This window comes from Trachurus japonicus, chromosome 10 (genome assembly GCF_045865225.1).
Source record: "Trachurus japonicus isolate A0001 chromosome 10, Traja_1.0".
NCBI classification, from domain to species: domain Eukaryota; kingdom Metazoa; phylum Chordata; class Actinopteri; order Carangiformes; family Carangidae; genus Trachurus; species Trachurus japonicus.
Window position 1 is genome coordinate 11,569,637 of NC_140916.1, and position 22,630 is coordinate 11,592,266.

The window sequence follows — 22,630 nt, forward strand, 5'->3', positions numbered from 1 at the left end:
GGTTGTGGTCCTGTATGAGGGTGGTGGAGGTGGGGAGTCAGTTTAAGTGGGGAAGGTCACATGCTATAAAAGAGCCAGCAATTGACAGATGCTGCCTTGCCGCTAAGGAGAGCCTGCAATATTGGTAAGTATACTTTTATGACCGGTCTTATGGCTTAGATGAATTCACTGTTACAGTAAATGGCAAAATAACAAATGCATATCATTTGTGTGTCATTTTCTTTGCAGAAAGAACTTTCACAAAAGAATAATAATAATAAAAAAAAAAGCTTACAAGTTTCTACATCCAGCAGGTTTGCATCTATTTCTATAAGTTTTAATATGAATGTGAAAAAACTACTCAGAGCTTTTATTTTGTGGTTGTGTTTTTTTGCTTTTTGTCTTTGCGGTGTTCATTGCTGGGTGCAGATGTGCACACCAGCAATTGGCTGTGTCTGTTAACTCATATCATTTATTCTTGGTCAAATCTGATCACAATGGTGTGCACCACTGGCTGATTGATCAGTGCCGTAGTAACATTCAACATTATGAAAGGAATTTTTACCAGCCAGCTTTGCTTTCCCAAATGTGTGAATCAGTATGCTAAATACAGTATGAACATCACTGCCATCAGTCAGTTATTAGCACTTTTAATGGCCTTAAAGTTTCTGTTTCTGCCTTTTCTTCACCAGGAAATCATGAAAATCCTGTTCACCTGTTTTTCGCTGGTGCTGCTTTCTGCCAGTGTGCAACTGCAGAATGCAAATATCAAGCCTCGATATAAGAAGTTTGTGAAACAGCCTATCGATAGGATGTATAAGATATGTCTGTCAATGCGTGTGATGATGTGATGCAAGCCAGAGACATCTCCAGACTCAAACAACACATGCAAGAAGATACACCTTTGTTTGAACATCAGCACAGTCAAATCCATCTGTAATAGTAAACTCAAAATAATAATTATAATCAAATGTGAACTAGGCTTCCCTGTGCACTATGGTGGAGACATTGAGCATTGTGACAACTGATAATTAAACAGCTGATGTATACTCAAGTTGTCTGTTAAATGTGTGTGTTTGACAATTTTCATTTGTCTCGTGCAGTCATTCATTTATTACAACATTTCTACAACCCATCCAGTCCTGTTAGAGGGAATTGAGAAATAGTCAAATATTTAATATATCCTAGGTGGTAGTTGATGGAATAATACTTTTGATACAAAACCGGTTTCCGTGTGAACTCAGGTCAGACATGAATAGAAACATTACACTTGCCTTCATTTTATACACGAGAACACTGTTAATATAGTATCCATTTGCTATTTTTAAAATGTAATGCACTTTGTCATTCATTTTGTCAGTGTTGCAAATCTGTGAAAGTTTTGTGTAACACAAGAGCCCAAGAAACATGCACAGCTACATGCAGCAGCTACCCTGAAACAAAGGTTGTGGCTGGCAATGTCTGACACCCTGACCAAACAGTACATTCCACAGGATGTTGGAGGTTAGAGGTTAAGAAAAAAGTACCTTGTGGTTGCAAATGGTGATGCATGAAGCTACCCTGCAGTTGCCCAAAAGAAACACTTACAGTCTTAGGAACACATACAAAAAAGAAGTCTAAAATTCTACATGATTTAGCATCAGCAATAAATTCTGACATTTTTTCCCCCAAAACCTGCCATCATCTGAAACTGTTATAGCACCAGGATGAATCTTTTGGATGCCCCTCTTCTCCTACTTCACTGGGGAGAAATGAGACACCTGACCTGCTGCTTGTCCACCACAGCTGTTGAATCCTTAGGTGATTTGCACTCATTCACATGCTTGCAAATAACTAGCTAACCCACATGCAGCAGCAGCAGCAGCAGCTATGTTGACAGATGAAGGCTGTGGCCCACTACAGTAGTTACTGTATGTGTGTGTGTGTGTGTAGGGGAGGCCGGGGTGTGGTTTATGGTTTGTATGGTAGAATCATTGTTGAGTACAAAGGTGCCATCTGGTGATCGTATCCTCAAGAAAGGTTGCATTCAAATACTGGAGGTAGCTTGTACAGGACAAACTGGTTCTCAGTAATGCTTGGATATGTTGTGGCATTTTAGCAATAAGTGTCAGGACAACATTACCCTCACCACACCACCACTGAAGTTGACTTTTTTTGTAGGTTGTTTGGTTGCTTTTTAGACTTTAGCTGTCCAGATTTGATAATCTTGTGTCCTCTGATGTGGTCTTCTGCTGTGGTAGGCTGTCCACATGAACGTTCAAGTGTTGCACATTATGATTTTCAGCTCTCCTCAGTTATAAACAGTATAAGTTACTGTAGCCTTTGTGTCAGCTCCAACCAGCCTGACTATTCTCTGAAATCTCCCACCAATAAGGTGTTTCCATGCTCAGAAATTATGCATGCCTGAAGTTTTTTTTTTGTTGTTGCCTATTGCAGTATGCTGCTGAGTAGACTGTACACCAGCTTGGTAGGACTCAAGCAGGGCACAGTGTTGGTTCAATCAAATCCCGTCCTAACAGGTAAACTCATTCTGTCGAAAACCTGATAATATAAAGTGGACGCTGTGAAGGTAACAGTTGAGCAAACTTTCAAAATCAAATTTAAAATTGACTGCATATAGGAAAAATGTATTGAAAAAAATAACTGAGATCATACTTGCCTCCAGAGACTCCAATGATTTATCACAAAAACACAACCCTTTGCACCTGGAATCATCCACTGTGGATGATTCCAGGTGCAAACGTGATACAGAGAAACATGATAGAGATTTGATGTGTGAGAAATCTTTACAGTTTTATAAATTTATGTTGATCCTGATTTACTTATAGTAATATGATTACTAAAAGGTTACATACATACATTTTATTGCCTCTGTTTTCCCGTGATAACAAGATAATTCCTCCGTTTTCTCATGATAACGAGATATTTTTCCTCCGTTTACCCGAGATAATTAATTTGAGAGATAATGAATTAAATGTGATAGGCCTGAGATTTCCATCACATGTGACATGTCATGCTGACTGACGTCTACTCACCAATGTAGGTAACGTTAAGCCTAGTTCTCTCACTAACAAGCCATCAAGTGAGCTGACAAACAGCTGTTGTAACATTAATTCATTCTTTGCACAAAACACAAAACTAAACACAAACGGAGAACTAGGCTTAACGTTACCTACATTGATGTTCAAGGAGATGTCAGTCAGCATGACATGTCACATGTGATGGAAATCTCAGGCCTATCACATTTTATTCATTATCTCTTAAATTAATTATCATGAGAAAACGGGGGAATTAGCACGTTATCACGGGAAAACGGAGGAAATAAAATGTATGTATGACCCTTTGGGGCTTCCGTAGATTACAACATTTACAAAACCTCCCTTATCAGTACTGTTGTTGATTTTTATTAAGCTGAAATCATGAATGTCTGCTTCTAACCAGAAGATGGCAGCGGTGTACAAACAAGGAGGACTGTTGCAAACAGATTTGATTTGATGCATGCTTTCACTTGCTGACCATTTAATTCCAGCTATATTATTCACTTTTTGTGCTCTTTTATCTTTTTTTTTAATTCATAGTAACAATCTTGTTCAATTGCTGAATCTACCGAACTTTAATTTGAATTAATATGAATTTTGAGAACCACTTCATGCAACATGATTATTTGATATAAATTGATCCAAAAGAATCCTGGACTTTATCAACTGAAATTGAATCAGGAGACCAGGTGTTAAATTGGTACATAGGTAGTGAAGTGAACACAGTGGGAGTACTCTAATTCATTCTTTCCACTCCTCGACAACAGCAAAGCTTGTTGCAAAACAATGTCTCAACATTTTTGCATATTATTTCATTTCGACAGAGATCAATTCAGGGATCATTATGTGTTCCAAAATATAAAGTGGAACTGCTCATTTTAACAGAACACTGAACACTGAATTTTCAGTGTCATTCATCTCTAGAATAAAAAAAAGCCAATGAAAGGGCCTGTTTTGCAGGAGCATATTGTTTCAGAGTTTTTCACTTCACAAAATTTGTGCATGTTTTTTTTTTTACTTGAGTGGGGCTGCTTAAACGCTATTTGCACAAACTGCTTGAAACCACAAGCAAAGACATTTCCAGCTACTCGATGTACTGCTGGTTACCATCTAAGCCAGTGTGAGAGTGTACGTGACTTGACCTCAATCTAATATGTCAGAGGTACAAAAAGCAAAGAGCTGCAGGAGATCTCAGCAGTCTAACTGTGGTTTAACCACTGGTTTATCAAGGGGACCCGATAGCCGAGTGGTTAAGGTGGATACCATACAGGCAGGACTGCTTCAGAGAATGATCTGAGCAGCAAGTCCTGAGTTCAACACTCTGCACTGCAGTCTACACTCTTTGCTGCATTGCCCTTCTCTTTGTCCCTGCATTTCCTGTCTCTCTACACTGTCCTGTCAAATAAGATATGGAGGTATTGGTTGAACTTTTACTGAATTACCTGCATGTGTCAGGAAAGATAAAGATATAATGTAATAATAATAATACATTTAATTTAGAGGCGCCTTTCTTGACACCCAAGGTCACCTTACCGAGTATAAAATCATAAACATCATGTATCTTATGCATGCAAAATGTGGCACAAGTAATTTGGTGTTTTAATCAACTACAACATTTGTTATACTGTATCTTGGGATAAATGGCACTGTACATTAAAGCAGAAGTAAGTGATATATTTGTGTTAATATAAGTCTTAAATAGTTATATCTTCCGACAGCAATCACTTACATAGAGTGTTTGGACTGAAACACGGGTCTGTCAGTCACTCTGCTCTGCTCTGAGCCGAGGAGAAAACATTTATCGTATCCTACAGTTTTTATCCAATGCGGAGAGAGAACGGCATGCAGGGCTGTGTGTGCAGCCAAGGGACGCCGTGAATGTGGCGACGTAGGGACGAGGACTGTGATGGTGCGTTCAAGGAAACTCGTAACTCCTGTTTTTCCGACCTGTGAAGTTGTATCAGTTTGATCTGGTGCGAGTTCACGGGTCGGAAGTTACGAGTGGTCGTTATAGTGACTTTCACCGGTAAAACAGGTCGGAAAAACACGAGTGGGTTGCCTGAAACGCTACAAAGTCGTAAGTTGTGACTTGAAGCTGTAATTTACGATTTCAAAAGCCGGCCTGGAACGCAGCATTAGCGAAAACGACCGGATCGCTTACTTCTGCTTTAAACTATTAGTCTAAAAATTAAGTAAAAAAGAATCTCAACACCTGGCAGCACATAACTTACATAATATTTGATTAACTATGCCTTGAACAAATCATTGAAATTATTTAATTTGAATGGTAGATACACGATAGACAAAGTACCTTGGGAATTAAACTGGCTGAAAGGCAGCATTAATATATGGGGACAAAATGAGTCCATGAGGAGTCTATAATGTTAAGCTGTGGGTCACCGGTTGTCATCAGTGTGGGTGTTGTGGTGTGGTCGTGGTGGTGAGCATGCTATAAAAGACCAAGCAATTTACAGACGATTCACTGCCGTAAGGAGACCCTGCAATATTGGTAAGTATACCTTTATGACCTGTCTTATGGGTTGGATGAATTGTGAATGGCCAAATAACAAATACAGTACATGCCGTGTGTGTGTATTTAGGGTCCGGGCAGCTAAGCTGCCGGGACACTATTGTATTCCTAGGAATTCTTCTTCTTTCTTTCTTTCTTTCTTCTTCCAAGGAAGTCATACTTCCCATGGGCGAAAACTCACCAAACTTTGCACAAAGGTTCAGTCCCATGCCAGATTCACTCAACTCCAAGGACATGTGCCCCCCCCTCCTAGGGGGGGCACAATAAGCGTTTAAATTTAAAAACTTTAAAAATTCATACCAAACCAACGGTAGATGCTACAGTGTTGAAACTTCACCACAATGTCGCCTCAATACTGCTGAAACTTTTGTCCACTTAAACTTATTACAAATTATGAAGTCCATCACTCTGTTTTTTTCAATAACTGTAAAACTTTTAAAATGTATCTCCTCCCACAATTTTTGCTCAATTGACACCAAACTTGCTACAGAGCATCTCCAGACCGTCCTCCACAAAACTTGTTTCTCGGATTTTTGATTAATCAAAAATTGAGCCTACAATGCATGAAAACGTTTGACTGTAAACAGTACTGTAAACATATACCATCAAATTCTTGATAAATACATTTTCAATCTTCCTGAAAAAAAATGACAATATTCTGGAGTCATGGTTGATGAAGTTTAGCAAATATCAGAATTTTAATTCAAAAACTGAATTTTCTAGAATATTTTGAATTCTGCTCTCATGGGAACAACTGCAATCAATGTGAGTGTGGAATTTATAAACATCATATTTTCTCTTATGAAGCAAAACACTTATCATTAAAAACAAATCACCAACATTTCCATGCTGTCAAGATGCAATTTATGTATTATCAGATTTTTGTTTAGATGACTGAATTATTGACATTTTGACCATTTCATCACAACAGCTGCCCGGGCACTGGCTCACCTGAGTGGATAAATGAAGCTACACAGCAGGTCTCACTACCAGCCAATTAGCTCAGTGGGTTAAGAGCTGGTTCTTGGTGTCAGAGATTGTGAGTTCGAGACCCAGCAAGGGTGATGATGACAGATCAAGATGTCACATGTCCTCAAGCTGTTTTGCTGTCTAAATGCAATTTATGTATTAACAGATTTTTGTTTAGATACTTTTTGAAATCTGCCTTGACAACAGCTGCCCGGGCACTGGCTCACCTGAGTGGATAAATGAAGCTACACAGCAGGTCTCACTACCAGCCAATTAGCTCAGCGAGTTAAGAGCTGGTTCTTGGTGTCAGAGGTTGTGAGTTCGAGACCCAGCAAGGGAGATGACGACGATGATGATCCAAATAGCTGGGACTGGAGCATGTGCGAAAGCTCTTAACATCTTAGGCTCATAGTAGATGTTTGACAAATACATATCATTATTTTACCTCAAAAACTGATTTTTCTTTTTACTGTGGTTTCAAATCTGCCTACACGACAGTGGATGGCTTACTCAATTTGTGAAGCCACTGTTGTATGCCACTTGTCAAGTAGCTCAGTGCGATAGACAACAGTCTTTGGTTCCCGAGGTTGTGGGTTCAATCCTCAACTAATGCAAATTGAACATTATAAGGACAACTGTCTTGTCTTCCTATTCTCCTGTTTGTTGCTCAGAATTGCCTAAATTTGCCCAAAAGTAGCCCGGACCCGACCCATCGCTGCGCAGCAGCTATAATTTTTATTTTTTTTGCAGAAAGAACCTATAAGTAAAGAATCAAAAAAGAAGCTTTCAGGTTTCTACATCCAGCAGGTTTGCATCTATTTCTTTATGTTTTCAAATTACTTTGAAACAGCTACTCTGAGCTTTTATTTTGTGGTTGTGACAGCAACTGGCTGTCTTTTAACTGTCATTTAATTTATTCTTGCTCAAAACTGGTCACAGTGGTGTTTGGTACCACTGGTTGATAGTGCCATAGTAGCATTCAACATTATAAAAGGTATTTTTACCAGCCAGCTTTGTTTTCCCAAATGTGTGAATCAGTAAGCAGAATACAGTATGAACATCACTGCCATCAATGAGTTATTAGCACTTTTAATGGCCTTAAATGTTCTGTTTCTTTCCTTTCCTTCACCAGGAAATCATGAGATTCCAGTTTGTCGTTTTGCTGCTGGTGCTGCTTTCTGCCAGTGTGCAACTGCAGAATGCAAATATCGAGTCTCGATATGAGAAGTTCGTGAGACAGCATATCTGTAAGAGTATGTCTGTCAAAGAGTGTGATGATGTGATGCAAGACAGAAACATCTACGGACCCAAAAACATGTGCAAGAAAATAAATACTTTTGTTCGAGCCAATAGAAGCACAGTCAAATCCATCTGTAATGGTAAAGGAAAGCCATTTGGTCACCTAACCAAAAGCCACAAACGTTTTGACCTTGTTGTTTGCGAGCTTGAGAAGCAAAGTACCAAGCCTCACAAATGTCACTACAGGGGCCATAAAAAACTCAAAAAGTTAATCAAAATCAAATGTGAAAAAGGCTTTCCTGTGCACTATGGTGGAGACATTGAGCATTGTGACAACTGATGATTAAACAGCTGATGTATACTCAAGTTGCCTGTTGAATAAACTGTTGTTGACAATTTACACTTGTGTCTTGTGCAGTCATTAATTTTTACAATATTTCTACAACCCATCAAGCCCTGTTAGAGGGAACTGAGAAATAGTCAAATGTTTAATAAGGTGGCAGTTGACAGAATAATACTTTCGATACAAAACCAGATTGTGTAAACTCAAGTCAGACATGAATATAAAAATTGCGCTTGCCTTCATTTTATACATGCGAACACTGTTAATATAGTATTTATTTGTTATTTTTAAAACATTTTCAAAATGTAAATTCACTTTGAAGAGTTCAAGAAACATGCACAACCACATGTAGCAGCTACCCCGAAACAAAGGTTGTGGCTGGCCATTTCTCACTTCCTGATCAAACAAGTAGCCTATATTCCACAGGATGTTGAGGTTAAAGGTTTAAAAAAAAACCTTGTTACAGATAGTGATGCATGTAGCTACCTTGCAGTTTCCCAACGTAAACACTGTATAGAGTCTTAGAAACACATCAAACAAATCCTCCTGGAATACTACAGTACATGTTGCTTTACTATCAGCAGTAAATTCTGGCCTTTTTCCCCCAAACCAGCATCTGAAACTCTCAGCACCAGGATGAGTCTTTTGGATGCCCCTCTTCTCCAACTTCACTGCAGAAATGTGACACCTGACCTGCCGCTTGTACAGCTGTTAGATCTTATTTTGTACATGAGAACACTGTTAATATAGTATTTATTTATTTTAAAAACATTTTCAAAATGTAAAATCACTTTGTCATTTATTTATTCCGTTTATCTGTGAACATTTTGTGTATTACAAGAGTTGAAGAAACATGCACAACTACATGCAGCAGCTACCCTGAAACAAAGGTTGTGGCCATTTCTCACCTCCTATGACCAGTATATTCCACAGGACTTTGGAGGTTAGATGTACAGTACCTTATGGTTACAAAGGTGATGCACGGAGCTGCCTTGCACACAAAGTAAATACTGTATAGTGTCTTAGAAATGCATCATTTTTTTTTTAACATCTAACCTCCAACGTCCTGTGGAATATACTGGTCATAGGCGGTGAGAAATGGCCACAACCTTTGTTTCAGGGTAGCTGCTGCATGTAGTTGTGCATGTTTCTTGGACTCTTGTAATACACAAAACATTCACAGATAAACAGAAGAAATAAATGACAAAGTGATTTTACATTTTCAAAATGTTTTAAAAATGGCAAATAAATACTATATTAACAGTGTTCTCATGTACAAAATAAGATCTGACAGCTGTACAAGCGGCAGGCCTGGTGTCACATTTCTCCCCAGTGAAGTAGGAGAAGAGGGGCATCCAAAAGACTCATCCTGATGCTGAGAGTTTCAGATGCTGGTTTGGGGGAAAAAAAGGTCAGAATTTACTGATGATGCTGATGGTAAAGCATTGGCAACATGTACTGTAGAATTCCAGGAGAATTTGTTTGTTTGAAGGATTTGTTTGAATGTGAATGTGTATGGTACGGGCAGGTAGGGTATTGTGAACGTTTTGTGTATTACAAGAGTCCAAGAAACACGTTGGAGGTTAGATGTTAAAAAAAACAAACAAACATTGGTGTGCATATCATGCCACGTAGCAATGGGACTCATCGCTCATAAAAGCCTACTGCACAACTGAAAATATTGTAGTGACCCCCAGTGGGTGCTCAACCTGGTCAGTGGGTGCTCGTGCACCGAGTGCCCACGGAATCGGCGCCCATGTGCACAACTACATGCAGCAGCTACCCTGAAACAAAGGTCGTGGCCATTTCTCACCTCCTGTGACCAGTATATTCCACAGGACGTTGGAGGTTAGATGTTAAAAAAAAAAGTACCTTATGGTTACAAAGGTGATGCATGAAGCTGCCTTGCACACAAAATAAACACTGTATGAGTCTTAGGAACACATCAAACAAATCATCTTGGAATACTATGGTAATTCACTGCGGAGAAATGTGACACTTGACCTGCTGCTTGTCCACCACAGCTGTCAGATCTTTTATTTCTTTTGTTCTATTTGAATATTAGAACATTCACATGAGGCTACTTGATCTATTGGAATTATTATTTGTTTGTTTATGGAAACATGGCAAATGGAAGCAAATTAAGTGTCTCTCTAAAGGTGACTTGCATTCATTCACATCCTTGCAAACAACCAGCAAACCCACATGCAACAGCAGCTATGTTGACAGATGAAGGCTGTGGGTGGGCCACAAGTTAGCGCTAAGGCTTCTATGTCATAGATCTGGGAGGTATTCTCAAGTGTGTGTGTGTGTGTGTGTGTGTGTGCATGCGTGCTTAGTTTATGGTTTGTACGGTAGAATCATTGTTGAGTACTACGGCACCATCTGGTGGCTGTATCCTCAAGAAAGGTTGCATCAAATACTAGAGGTAGCTTGTACAGGATAAATTGTGGCCATAAATGGTTAATCATTGTTCTCAGTGATACTAATATGTTGTGGCATTTAGCAATGAGTGTCAAGAGGACAACATTACCCTCACCACTACACCATCACCACTGATGGTGGACTCTTTTAGCAGGTTGGTTGGTTTTTAGCCTTCAGCTGTCCAGGTATAATAAGCTTGTGTCCTCTGATGTGGTCTTCTGCTGTGGTAGGCTGTCCGCTTAAGCGTTCGCACACACAGTTGTAAACAGTGGTTATACGTTACCGTAGCTTTGGTGTCAGCTTCAACCAGCCTGACTATTATCTGAACTCATCAGTAAGGTGTTTCCATGTTCAGAAATTATGTATGCCTAAAGTTTTTTTTTTTTGTTGCCGATTGCAGTATGCTAAGTAAATTCTGTCCACCAGCTCTGTAGGACTTAAAGGAATAGTTTACTCAAAATTCAAATTGCACTCATTATCTACTCACCCTCATGTCGACTAAGGGCTGGGAGAAGTTTCAGAGTCCTCCGTGGCTTCTCTGAGTTACGGGGGGTCTCAGCGTAGCAGTGCATGTCCATATAACGGTTGCAAATGGATACCACTTTTCTTCGTAACAAAAAGACACACCAAAAAACATCCAAATACCTCCATGCTGCTCGTATGTAATGTCCCCCGAAATGCGAAATTGTTACGAAAAAAATTTAATGAGTCTATATTTCAAGCTTGTTTGTAGAGGAAGCTCCTCGTCCTCTCCCTGGTCCGTCCAGTTGATGGAGGATGATGTTAATTTATTTTGATTGAAAATATAATATTATCTTTAAGTTTGTTCACTTTTCTTTTTTAAATCGACAGCTGTGCAGATGGGGCCCAATTAGATTTTTTTGCCATGGGGCCCAAAATTCCTGGCGGCGCCCCTGAGCACATGTGCCGGTGTACACAAACAATGATTTATTACACAGTCTGTTTTCTTTCAAATAGGAGTAAAATCTACACAAATAAAACCCTCTAAAATGGTTCAACCGGTGTAAAAATAAAGCCAGCTGGATCAACGTCCTTTAAAAAGTCTCTATATTTCTAAAAGAAAAGTCTTAGTGAGAGACTGCCAGACCGGGCCAATAGCGGCGCATGGGGTTCAGGAGAGAGGACGACTACTGCAGCTTCAGGTGCCCTTAGCTGCTCCTACACGCATCTCGTATTCATATATTTATTTCTTTTTTATTCTGGGTTTTAGTACACTATGTGTTTTTATGTCTTCATGTATTTTTACTCAGTGTTTGTGATCTGTGTTGTTGTCTGTGTTGTCTTGCTGCTGCTCTGTGACATTTTGAATTTCCCCTCGGGGATTAAATAAAGTATTTCTAATTCTAATTCAGCATCCCGGAGCCCACCTAGAAGACACAAACAAACTGCCAGTATGGAGTCCAACCAACCGCAATACCCTAGCATAGGGACGTGCACACCAGAGCGTTACTAAAAGCCTAAAGGGATACTGAAACACCAGGCAGAGCTTTTAGGCCCTGCCATTGCGAGTGTGATGCGTCGTAACGCTCTGGATTCTCCGTCTCCGTCTCGTACTCGGCGTCCTTCACCCTTCATCTTCCTCTCTCTGCCTGAGTTTCCAGTCTCCTCTAGCTGCTGTTTCTCCCTGTTTCACTCTTCCTCCACACATTTATCTGGTTTACTTTTCTGGCTGAGACCCTCTTCCTCCACCGTTGATTGGTCCCATTGCTTCTGTTGGGACAAGGGCAGAACCTCCCAGGTGGTGCATTCACGGGCAGTAGGATATTTCTAAAAACAACTAAAAACACATTCGGTGAATAAAATGAACAATAAGATTAACCATGGATAAAAACATGCAACAATAAAACCCTAAAAGTATATGACAATAAAACCAGTCCTACTGCTGTGTGACACTTTGCCCAACTTAACTGTTTCACAATGTGCTGTGTTGTTGGGCCAAAAAGTCAAAGTTCAGTCTGGATTCTATAAATGTTTCTGCAGATTACAGAAACTTGCCAATGGACATTGCCACTGTTCGTGATACAGGTAAATATGGTTATTACATAGCAAGATGTCTATGTGTAAGGTAAATTTGGTCACCATGCAAAATCTAGTTATTTTTTTTAAATAATTTAATGAAAACTAAGTTCACAATACATCATTCTTAGCATACAGTATCAGTGTTTTTGAATACCTCGGAATTTGTACATGGCTCTTAAAATTCTGGAGAGAATATTTGTATTTACAGTATTTATATCTTTTATTATCCTACAGATACTGAGATTTAAAAGAAAGAGAAGAAATAAGTTTTTGGGATGACTGTAGAATTTACTTGTTTTTGAAAATGGCATGATATCAATGTTATGTTCAATTAAGATTCAACATTTCTATTCAGAATTCAATTTATAATTGAATTATTAACAAATACTGATGACAGATGGATCACAATATGAACAATATTCAGGTGCATTGTATTGTATACTGAAAATGATAAAAAAGTATAGACTTAAGTTCACTGTTGCCATTTTTTCTATGACAGAAGAATTTTCCCCACATTGTCTTCACCAGGGAACCATGAGGATCACATTTGTGTGTTTGCTGCTACTTTCCTCCACTGTTTTGTCTCAGAATGTTGCTGAACGTTACAGAAAGTTTAGAGAGCAACACATCGCTGGGCAGATGAGTGCAAACAGGTGTGATGAGGAGATACGGAGTCGACGCATCTCCAAAACTGACAGCAATGAGTGTAAGGAGGCCAATACCTTCATAAGAGCTAACGCCAACACAGTGAAATCCATCTGTGAGCGTGGAGGAGAGCCATATGGTCAGTTGACTAGAAGCCTCCAACCATTTGACATTGTTGTCTGTACACTGAGAAACCAGCAGGCCAGGCAACCTCGCTGTCAGTACCGTGGTCAAGCTCGCACCAGAAGAATTGCAATCGCATGTCAACAAGGCCTTCCTGTGCACTTTGACAGAGACATTGTGCACTTTGAGAACTGATTAATCAGGAGCTGTGTACTTCATTGTCAAGTCAAATAAAGCTCCTGTCATATCTCAGAGTTGTCTTTTTTTTAATACAGGTATGCAGGTGTGACCGTGTAGGAGTGAACATCAGAAATAGCATAACCTAATAATATACTTATAAATAATAACTTTTCTTCTAATTGAGTGTTAAAGTTACTCCAATTTATGTTTTCACATTAAACGTACATCTATTCTGGGCGCCGTGTAGTGCATTAGGTTGAGCAGATGCCCCATATGCAGTGGTTATTGTCCTTGTTGCAGTCAGCATGGGTTCAAATCTTGCATTGGGTGTTCCTGTTTCTAACACATCAACTTTGAGGAGAAAATGTTCACTAATGTTTGACTAATATATCCCACCTACTAACAGGTGCCATGAAGTGTTATTCAGTGTTATTTACTTGACTTGTCAGTGGATAATGTTGTTTGATCGTTGTATATACCAAGAGTAATTTGGTGGTTAATGTTACAATCTTGCTATCGCATATTTTAAAGCTGTACCGTGTTTCTTTTGTGAACCCTTACATGATCCATATCACCTACGTTATTTGCTGCTAGTCTGTGGCCAGTCTCCCTGCCTCTGTACTTCTTAACTTGTAACAAATCACCCTGTTTTGCAGTATATACAAGCTTTAAACTTTATTTTTGCCTTTATTTTTTAAACTTTTTTTTTACCTCAAATTGTTGCGCAATCCCCCTCATTTTGTTGTGCGGTGATTTCGCAATTAGTTCAGTTTCAGTTTTTGGTAAAGCCTTGATCTCCATGGACTGTAAACATTCCCCTATGATAAACAGGATTTGGATCAATTCGTATGTACCTGCTGCTCTTTCTTATTTGTAAAACTAGCAGCATTTTATCAAACATATTTAATCATTCCTGCAAACAGCAAAGTAAATACGACTTTGACTTTCTTGACTGTTTGAAACTGTTTAGTTTGAGTGAACCTGCCCCTCTCATTCTCACTGAAACAACGAACCATCTGCCAGATGATGGCAGCAGAGTACAGACAATTTGTGTCCATACAAGCGATACAATAAAGTACATATACAAACACAGGCCTACGTACATCTCCAAAAAAAAACAAAAAAACTGTCTCAAATTGATATTCATTCAACATAAGCACATATAGGTATGTATTTTGTCACCGGTAGCTCTTTGGGAATTAAATTCTACAAGACTCATATTGTTTGTTTGACATTGAACCCATCTTATGTGAATAATTTTGTCTTTTTATTATTCATTAAAAAATATGATTCTCTTTGCTCTTGGCCTTTGACAATTAGCATCTTTATGAAGACGATAGCATCTGCATTCTGCACATAAATGCCAAAGCACTACTTGTTGTGATGCCAGTCAGATCTCGCCTACACATTTTCAGGTAGACCTGAGGAGCTGATCGTCTGCACCGTCATTTATTATTGGTCATTTCTTTACAGGGGACATTCTGAGAGGAAGTCTCCGTAGTTCATTTCTTTTAATCACATTTTCTTTACGATGGCAAAACCAAAATGCTCATGCTGAGTGGAAAGACCAGGTTAAAATCATTTTCACATTGGGGGTGCACTTAACAGTCAGTATGACGAGAGACCAGTCACATTGTTCAGACATTGTTCCCTCCCTTTTCATTGTCCCTCCCATTTGATATATTTACATTATGATTAATCATCTTGGGGCACAATCTAAGTTAACTGCTGTCAACTGCTGGATCAACACAAAATGCTGGTCATTCTTTGCGTGGCATTTCTGTTCACAGTTGGACGTAAGTATGAAATTTATACCTTATCATTTATATTATTATAATCATCATTATAATCACCTTTTTTGTGGTAAATATATTTTTTAAGAACTGTTCTGCATTTTATTTTTTTTTCCAGGATGCAGAGATGACCAGAACATCTCAACAAAAACTGTTAATGTTGGAGAAGGTGTGACTCTAACATGTAGCCGTAATCAGAAAGACTCAGGAACCTTATATTGGATCAGAGTTATCGCTGGAAACCTGCCTGAGGTCTTAGGAGCCACTTACACTTTTGATGGTTCCTATGTTAATAAGACTCCTCGAATAACAACAAAACAAGAGCCTGGAACATTTGTTCTTTGTATTACCAAAACAGAGCTGAGTGATACTGCATTTTACTACTGTGAAAAACATGTTGAGCTTCACACAACATTTCTGAATGTTACTTTTCTGAGAGTACAAGGTAAATGGGGCAGTATTATTCACTTTTTTATACACAATGTTCAATTACCAGAAATTTTTCTTGTGCAAATTAGCAGCATCATATTTGATTTATATTAATGAATATGAAGTTATGTACTTGTTCCACAATTTTCTTGGAATGCATTTAAGATTTTATGAAACATTTTGTGAAAATTTGTTTTTCTCCTCATTTCCAAGGACAAGAACAAGATATCACAACTGTTATTCAAGTTCCTCTGTCTGATCCAGTTCATCCAAGCGACTCTATAATTCTGCAGTGTTCAGTCCTCTCTGACCATCACAAAAAAACATGTCTAGGAGATCACAGTGTGTACTGGTTCAGAGCTGGATCAGATGACTCTCACCCCAGTGTCATCTACACTCATGTAAACAGTGGTGATGAATGTGAGAAGAGTCCTGAGGCTTACTCTCCACAGAAATGTGTCTATAAGCTCTCCAAGAACATCAGCTCCTCTGATGTAGGGACTTATTACTGTGCTGTGGCCACATGTGGGGAGATATTGTTCGGAGATGGAACAAAAGTGGAGATTGAAGGTAAATGTATCAGTATTCTCTTCGTGTAGTTATCCAGAGCTATGTCCCCTTATGCAGCTTTAAGGTTGCAAAAATCCTAATTTCGCACAGATTTATGTTTATATTTTGAAAGTAACTGCTTAATTGTAGTGTGGGGTTAGGGTTAGGGTTATACATATTCCATCATCTTAGGGGTTAAGTTTGGTATAAGATTTATTATAATTTTATAATATTATTAATATGTATTATATATCATGGTATTCCTTTATTGTTCATTAAGTCTTGGTGTTTGTTCCTCTTTTAATCTTTCTACAGAAAACACATGGTCATGTGGTAATTCCCCGAGTGCAAATACAGTTTTCCTCCTGTTTTCTGCTGCTTTGGCTCTAAGTTTTATTGTCATAACCATATTGATTTACATAATCAAGAAAAACAAGTACAGTTTTTTCACTGGTAAGATAACCTACCTTTAATCAATTTGTATTTGATTTTCAGTATAGCATCAGATTCTCTGTTCTCTGTAATCCTTACATTGGTTTTGTTGTCCATGATTTTTTTATGTCGTCATTCAGAATCTTCAGCTGACATGCATACAAATGCTGTAAGAACCATGGCTGATCAACAAGGTCACAAGGTAAGTAATTGCAGTCATTGCAGTTTTTTTTAGTTTGTGGCATATTTATGTGCTATCTAATATTTTTCCACATATTTTTACAGACTGATGGTGATTCATTGATTTATTCTGTGCCAAATTTTACAAGGAAAGACGTCCGGAATTTGAGGAGTGGTGCAAAAAAAGTTGAGGAAGAAAGCATTTACTCTGATGTCAGAGTTTTAGGGTAGAAATAGTACCATACACACTGGAGATTTAAATTGATGTTAATTTGATGCTTGTATGACATGCCATTTAGCGAGATTGGAAGCTTTATGTTATGTTGTGTTTTCCTTGAATGACTCACAGAGTCAGATTGGATGTTTTTATCATTTCATTTCTGTAAATTTTGAACAGTTCAAGTCAATGTACACATAGACCAGTGGTTCCCAAACTTTTTTGTCTTGCGTACCCCCTGAGCCGTTTTGCCATACCACAAGTACCCCCTCCCTCACACGTGTTGATTATTCTCCAAAAGTGGTTGTAACTTAACACAACTGATTAAGAAACGAAAATCATTTCATTTTCTCTCTTCAATTTGTACAAAGACATTTTACACATATTCTCCTGCATTTTAGTTGTTTCTGGCTGTTGTGGTGTTTGTTGTGGTCAAATGTGTCTTCACATACCCCTAGAGGTACGCGTACTCCACTTTGGGAACCACTGACATAAACTATCTAGATAGAAATAGTTTTTTTTTCTTTTGCAATCTAAATCAATTTGTAACAGTTTCTTTCGTCTGTGCTATATTTTGTCTATGTCTTACACAAACAGTTTAGATTCAAGCATTCAACGTCACACAAGGGAAGGAAACATTCTTGTACAAATACCAGACAAATGAGATTAAATAATCAAGTCATGTAAACTAACAGTCTCAAGTGTTGTTGGTTGTCTCTATTTTTCTTATTGAAGAAAGAATCAGAATTAAAACATTTTGATCAAGTTTACTGACAATTGGTACAACAATTTTGAGAAAATATTTGAATATCCCATTTGAATATCACAAACACTTAACCACCATTTAAAACTTAATTTCAATCATCTGCCTCTGTGGATTCTGGTGGGGCTGCTACTGGCTATTTTCATCATCTGTTGATCTGTACACTAATCTACAAATCAATCAACTAATTATTGCAGAGACGTTTTTATAGCTTTTTACTTGAGCTTCTCTTGGCATACAACCAGAACAGGATATGACAAGACAATGAAGTTATTATCCATTTAAATATACACAGAAATAAAATAGTCTGTCAGATGTACAGACTATTTTATTTCTGTGTATATTTAAATGGATAATAACGTCATTGTCTTGTCATATCCTGTTCTGGATAATCAATAATCAAAAGTGTAAGTGGCTCCTAACAGCTTGGTCGCACTGGACGCGGAACCGAAGCGCAGCGCCCTGGAGCGGATTGTAGACCAGATTGTACCAGACAGGAAGTCGGGCACAGAAAAGGCGAGAGAATCCGGTCAATTTTCAAAATAAAATCAATAAAATGATGATTAATTAAGTTGTTGCTTGTCCGTTTATAGCCTAAATATCTGTCAGTTGCGTCTGCACACGAGACACACACACACACACACACACACAATAACATGTGTGTGTGGAAAACTGAGTGAATACTACATTATCCTTTAAACAAAAACAATGGGTAGTTTTGTGGAGCCAACAGTCAAAAATCCAAAAGAGACAGCACAGCATTTATCTGGTTAATCTCGCCTGCTAAATAACACTGTCCTTCCAATGCTGGTAGAGAGAAAACAGCCATTCTTGCACAGTTTGGAGAGGACAGTGGCCCAGAAGACTGTAAGTTAATTGATGATGTGATTAGTTTGTTGAACATAACAGGGTTTTCCCTGGGTTTTTTTGAGACCAAGGTGGCAAAGGCCTGGGAGGGGGGCAATTGATGAGCAGCAATTTTCCTGAGAACCTAAATTTCCATCATTTTAACAAGCTGAACATTGCTTATACAGGGCTCTACACCAACATTTGTTGGTTTACTTTAGGAGCACAATGAAAAATGTTTAAGTAGCACATTATTTAACCCTGAAATAATGCTGAAGGTCCAATGTGACCCATTTGTACATTGGAGAACAGTAAAATCACCGACATTTTCCCTTCGACTTTAAGTTGGCTTCTGTTGTGACCCAGAATGGGTCATACATGGAAATATTTCAACTTTTTTTTTTAATCAACAGACACAAGCAGTAACTTGTTCTAGGTATATTATGACCAACACAATATTTGGTGAATTGGTCTTTCCTGCCACTACACTATTATTATGATATTAAAGTGAAATTCCGGCGTAAGTGTAAACCATGGTCAAACACACCGTAACACCGAGTTAGACCCCCCCTCGAGAGATCAATTTGCCCGACCGCTACATTCACGAGATCCACCAACTTCAGCAAATACCGCAATATCGCCACACACGGCGCTCTCCGGATCCACTGTCTGACCGCAACCAAAACGCCACCATTTGCCCAAAATAATGCTCAGAACTGCACCAAATGTCATCAATAGTACACACAGGGTCCCAGCACGTAGTACGAGTTGTCAAACATCTGCTAGCTTTGCCTGTTTTCTTTAGCAAGGAGATGCAACTCAACTCACCTACTTCTCCTCCGGGAGCCGCTTGTTGGTGAGGAAGCCCTGACGAGTCGATCACCGAGTGCACCGGAGTTCCGCAGCTCAATCAACAATTACCTCATGGAAATACAATCAGAGTTTTTTGTTTTTTTATCTTGCATATCACTTTATAACTATTATTATCGAGTGCTGGCCACGATATAGGCGCAAATGAGCATTTTTAAGAGCTGCGGAACTCCGGTGCACTCGGTGATCGACTCGTCAGGGCTTCCTCACCAACGAGCGGCTCCCGGAGGAGAAGTAGGTGAGTTGAGTTGCATCTCCTTGCTAAAGAAAACAGGCAAAGCTAGCAGATGTTTGACAACTCGTACTACGTGCTGGGACCCTGTGTGTACTATTGATGACATTTGGTGCAGTTCTGAGCATTATTTTGGGCAAATGGTGGCGTTTTGGTTGCGGTCAGACAGTGGATCCGGAGAGCGCCGTGTGTGGCGATATTGCGGTATTTGCTGAAGTTGGTGGATCTCGTGAATGTAGCGGTCGGGCAAATTGATCTCTCGAGGGGGGGTCTAACTCGGTGTTACGGTGTGTTTGACCATGGTTTACACTTACGCCGGAATTTCACTTTAACTCTGATATGAACTATATCTTATTATTTTACTACTTAAATCACAGTAGTATACTGATTTGTTGAACTCATCCAGACCACAGTCACACAAGCAGCTCTATGTTGTCCCTGTGTGATGTTCAGGGACAGGTCAGGACAGTCAGTGGACAGACAGAGAGCTTTAAGGTTGAAGTTTATATTAATTAAGGGTGCACTGTGAGACTGTGACCCGACCACATGTCAGCTTTAGGACAGTAAAACTCTGCTGTTCTCAGATCCATTGCCACGACCATTTCCTTTTTTTTTTTTTTATAAATAGCTCCGCGGTATCGACCCGGCTGAAACACGGGAGGACACGGCACTGTATTTATCAAAGCTTGGTCGCGTGTTTAGACACGGGTCAGTTCCGTGTGAAACTGAAGAGACACAACCCAAGACGGGACACCGGAGGGAGAAGCAGGTCGGATGTGCACGAAAAAACAAGCACGTCGCACCGAATGCGCGCCGCTTTGGGCTGTGAGCGCACATGACGTGCGTCTACATTGAAGGTAATGCGCGCAAAAGACGCTACATCTGAATGGCCCGCCTGCACACACGCTTTTTAATCAAGGCGGCCTGCCTTGGTGTTAAACAGGCAGGGACAACCCTGCATAACTAACATATACCAGATCATTAACTAAACAAGCCTAATGTGAAACTATATTAGAGTTATGGTTGGTACTTTCCTTAGTTCTCAGAAAATGAAAGTCACTCTAAAGGGTTCATGTCCTACTTTAAACATGCAACCATTTCCGTATTTATTGTTAAGTAAAAAGTAATAAAAGACATTCTGTTTATCAGTGAACCAGTCAGTCCATTCCTTTTGAGTCTCTCAACAACTATTTGATGGATTAGACGCAGATTTTTTTTTTCTTCCCATTTTGTTCAAGGACTGAAAACGGTCACTAGCAGGGCTGTAGACTGTGTGGTTGTGAAACTCAACTTAAACAGTTATTTAAAAAGGAAAGGAAGCTGAATGACAGATGTGAAACTTACCAAAAGGTTGATCATAATCATAAGCTAATGGACAATAAGGACATTAAGGTATCTGTACAATCATTTGCAATGGCCCTCCCCTATTCGAACAAAACCACATAACCTAAAAAGTCATCATCTTGCATAAGAAGTGTGGCAGGAAATGTGTTTTTGAAACCTAACTCTGCTGAACCAAGTGGACGCATCAGACTGTTACCATTCTTCACACTTTGAGACATCCTTACAAAATCAGTCAACATGAATCTTCTATGGTTTACTCTGCTTCTTCTCCATCAAGGATGTAAGTGTTTATGACCAATCCATTTATTCTATGAATGTTTTACAGTGGTTTGGATTTGGACTAATTTGTTATGTGTAGTAAGGTAATATAGTCATCTTTGCATTACCTGTTAGTATGTGATATTCTCATTTATAAGAGTAAATTCTTTGTTTTCTCATTCTTATGTAATACCAAATTTATATTTTCCTCTGTTTTATAATTCAGATGCATTGATCTTGGTGACACCGGTCCGGCTCGGTGAATCTGTAACCTTTACCTGTGTTTTCCCTGAATTAGAAGATAGCAATATACGAGTCAAGTGGTACAAACAGAGTGTGGGGGATACCCTTTCATTAATGACTTCATTAATGAAAGGTACCTCATACCCTACATTTGAAGAAGGGTATCCTCCCTCACGATTTCATGTTAACCATACCACCACCTCAAGTAATCTGACCATTCTGAGCACAGTCCAAGAAGATGAGGCACTGTATCACTGTGCAGTCACTACCTGGAATAAGGATCTGTGGAATGGCATTTACTTGTCTGTAAAAGGTAATTTTTCTGAGAAGAATTGCAAATATCAAATTTATCAGTCTTACTGTACAATTTCAACATCCATTCTGAACTTTTGACATGTACACCCTCCTAATTTCCTAATCTGCTCAATAAATGACATGCTACAGACAATTTGTAACTGTTTCCACACTCTTGTATTTTACAGAACACACAAAAAGGATATCAGTTGTTCAGTGGCCAAGAGTGTCAGTTCATCCAGGAGACAAAATAAATCTTAACTGTTCAGTCGTGTCTCATTTAGAGAAGAACTCCTGTCCAGGTGATCACAGTGTGCACTGGTTTGGAGTTGGTTCAGATAAATCTTTTCCAAATGTTATTTATGGTGGCGGAAACGGACCTGATGAATGTGACAAGAAACTTGATGCACATTCTTCGTCAAAGAGCTGTGTGTATCGCTTCTCTAAGAATGTCAGCTCCTCTGATGCTGGAACTTACTACTGTGCTGTGGCCTCATGTGGAGAGATTTTATTTGGAAATGGAACAAGAGTGGAGATCCAAGGTAAATGTATCAGTATTCTGTTCAAATAGTTAACCAAATGTATGCCCCATTATGTAGCCTTGAGGTTGCAAAAATATTTATATTTTTTTTCGTATTTCATACGTATTTTATTCATTCCATCCATAGAT

The 22,630-nt window shown here is 39.0% G+C and overlaps 4 protein-coding genes across 4 annotated transcripts; all 4 read left to right on the forward strand.

The window, feature by feature from the left end:
- The first annotated feature begins 7,619 nt into the window (after positions 1-7,619).
- Positions 7,620-8,238, forward strand: LOC146979413 (ribonuclease-like). The gene has a single exon (XM_085788704.1). The coding sequence runs from the start codon at positions 7,655-7,657 to the stop codon at positions 8,093-8,095; it is 441 nt and encodes a 146-aa protein (XP_085644830.1). The 5' UTR covers positions 7,620-7,654; the 3' UTR covers positions 8,096-8,238.
- A 4,298-nt stretch (positions 8,239-12,536) lies between these two features.
- LOC146979414 (ribonuclease-like 3) lies at positions 12,537-13,582 on the forward strand. Its single transcript, XM_085789266.1, has 2 exons — positions 12,537-12,568; positions 13,091-13,582. The coding sequence occupies exon 2, from the start codon at positions 13,097-13,099 to the stop codon at positions 13,523-13,525; it is 429 nt and encodes a 142-aa protein (XP_085645392.1). The 5' UTR covers positions 12,537-12,568; positions 13,091-13,096; the 3' UTR covers positions 13,526-13,582.
- Positions 13,583-15,263: 1,681 nt separating this feature from the next.
- Positions 15,264-16,331, forward strand: LOC146979415 (uncharacterized). The gene is made up of 3 exons (XM_085788901.1): positions 15,264-15,306; positions 15,422-15,748; positions 15,946-16,331. Exons 1-3 carry the CDS (start codon positions 15,264-15,266, stop codon positions 16,329-16,331), a joined length of 756 nt encoding a protein of 251 aa, XP_085645027.1.
- Positions 16,332-21,389: 5,058 nt separating this feature from the next.
- On the forward strand, positions 21,390-22,539 carry LOC146979416 (uncharacterized). Its single transcript, XM_085789283.1, has 3 exons — positions 21,390-21,445; positions 21,650-21,979; positions 22,149-22,539. The coding sequence occupies exons 1-3, from the start codon at positions 21,403-21,405 to the stop codon at positions 22,529-22,531; spliced, it is 756 nt and encodes a 251-aa protein (XP_085645409.1). The 5' UTR covers positions 21,390-21,402; the 3' UTR covers positions 22,532-22,539.
- Positions 22,540-22,630: the final 91 nt, after the last annotated feature.

Coding starts and splice junctions, on each gene's coding strand:
- LOC146979413 (XM_085788704.1), top strand. CDS start 7,655: ATGAGATTCCAGTTTGTCGTTTTGCTGCTGGTGCTGCTTTCTGCCAGT.
- LOC146979414 (XM_085789266.1), top strand. CDS start 13,097: ATGAGGATCACATTTGTGTGTTTGCTGCTACTTTCCTCCACTGTTTTG.
- LOC146979415 (XM_085788901.1), top strand. CDS start 15,264: ATGCTGGTCATTCTTTGCGTGGCATTTCTGTTCACAGTTGGAC. Junction 15,307..15,421: donor ATTTCTGTTCACAGTTGGAC/GTAAGTATGAAA, acceptor TTTTTTTTCCAG/GATGCAGAGATGACCAGAAC. Junction 15,749..15,945: donor TACTTTTCTGAGAGTACAAG/GTAAATGGGGCA, acceptor CTCATTTCCAAG/GACAAGAACAAGATATCACA.
- LOC146979416 (XM_085789283.1), top strand. CDS start 21,403: ATGAATCTTCTATGGTTTACTCTGCTTCTTCTCCATCAAGGAT. Junction 21,446..21,649: donor GCTTCTTCTCCATCAAGGAT/GTAAGTGTTTAT, acceptor TTTATAATTCAG/ATGCATTGATCTTGGTGACA. Junction 21,980..22,148: donor CATTTACTTGTCTGTAAAAG/GTAATTTTTCTG, acceptor TGTATTTTACAG/AACACACAAAAAGGATATCA.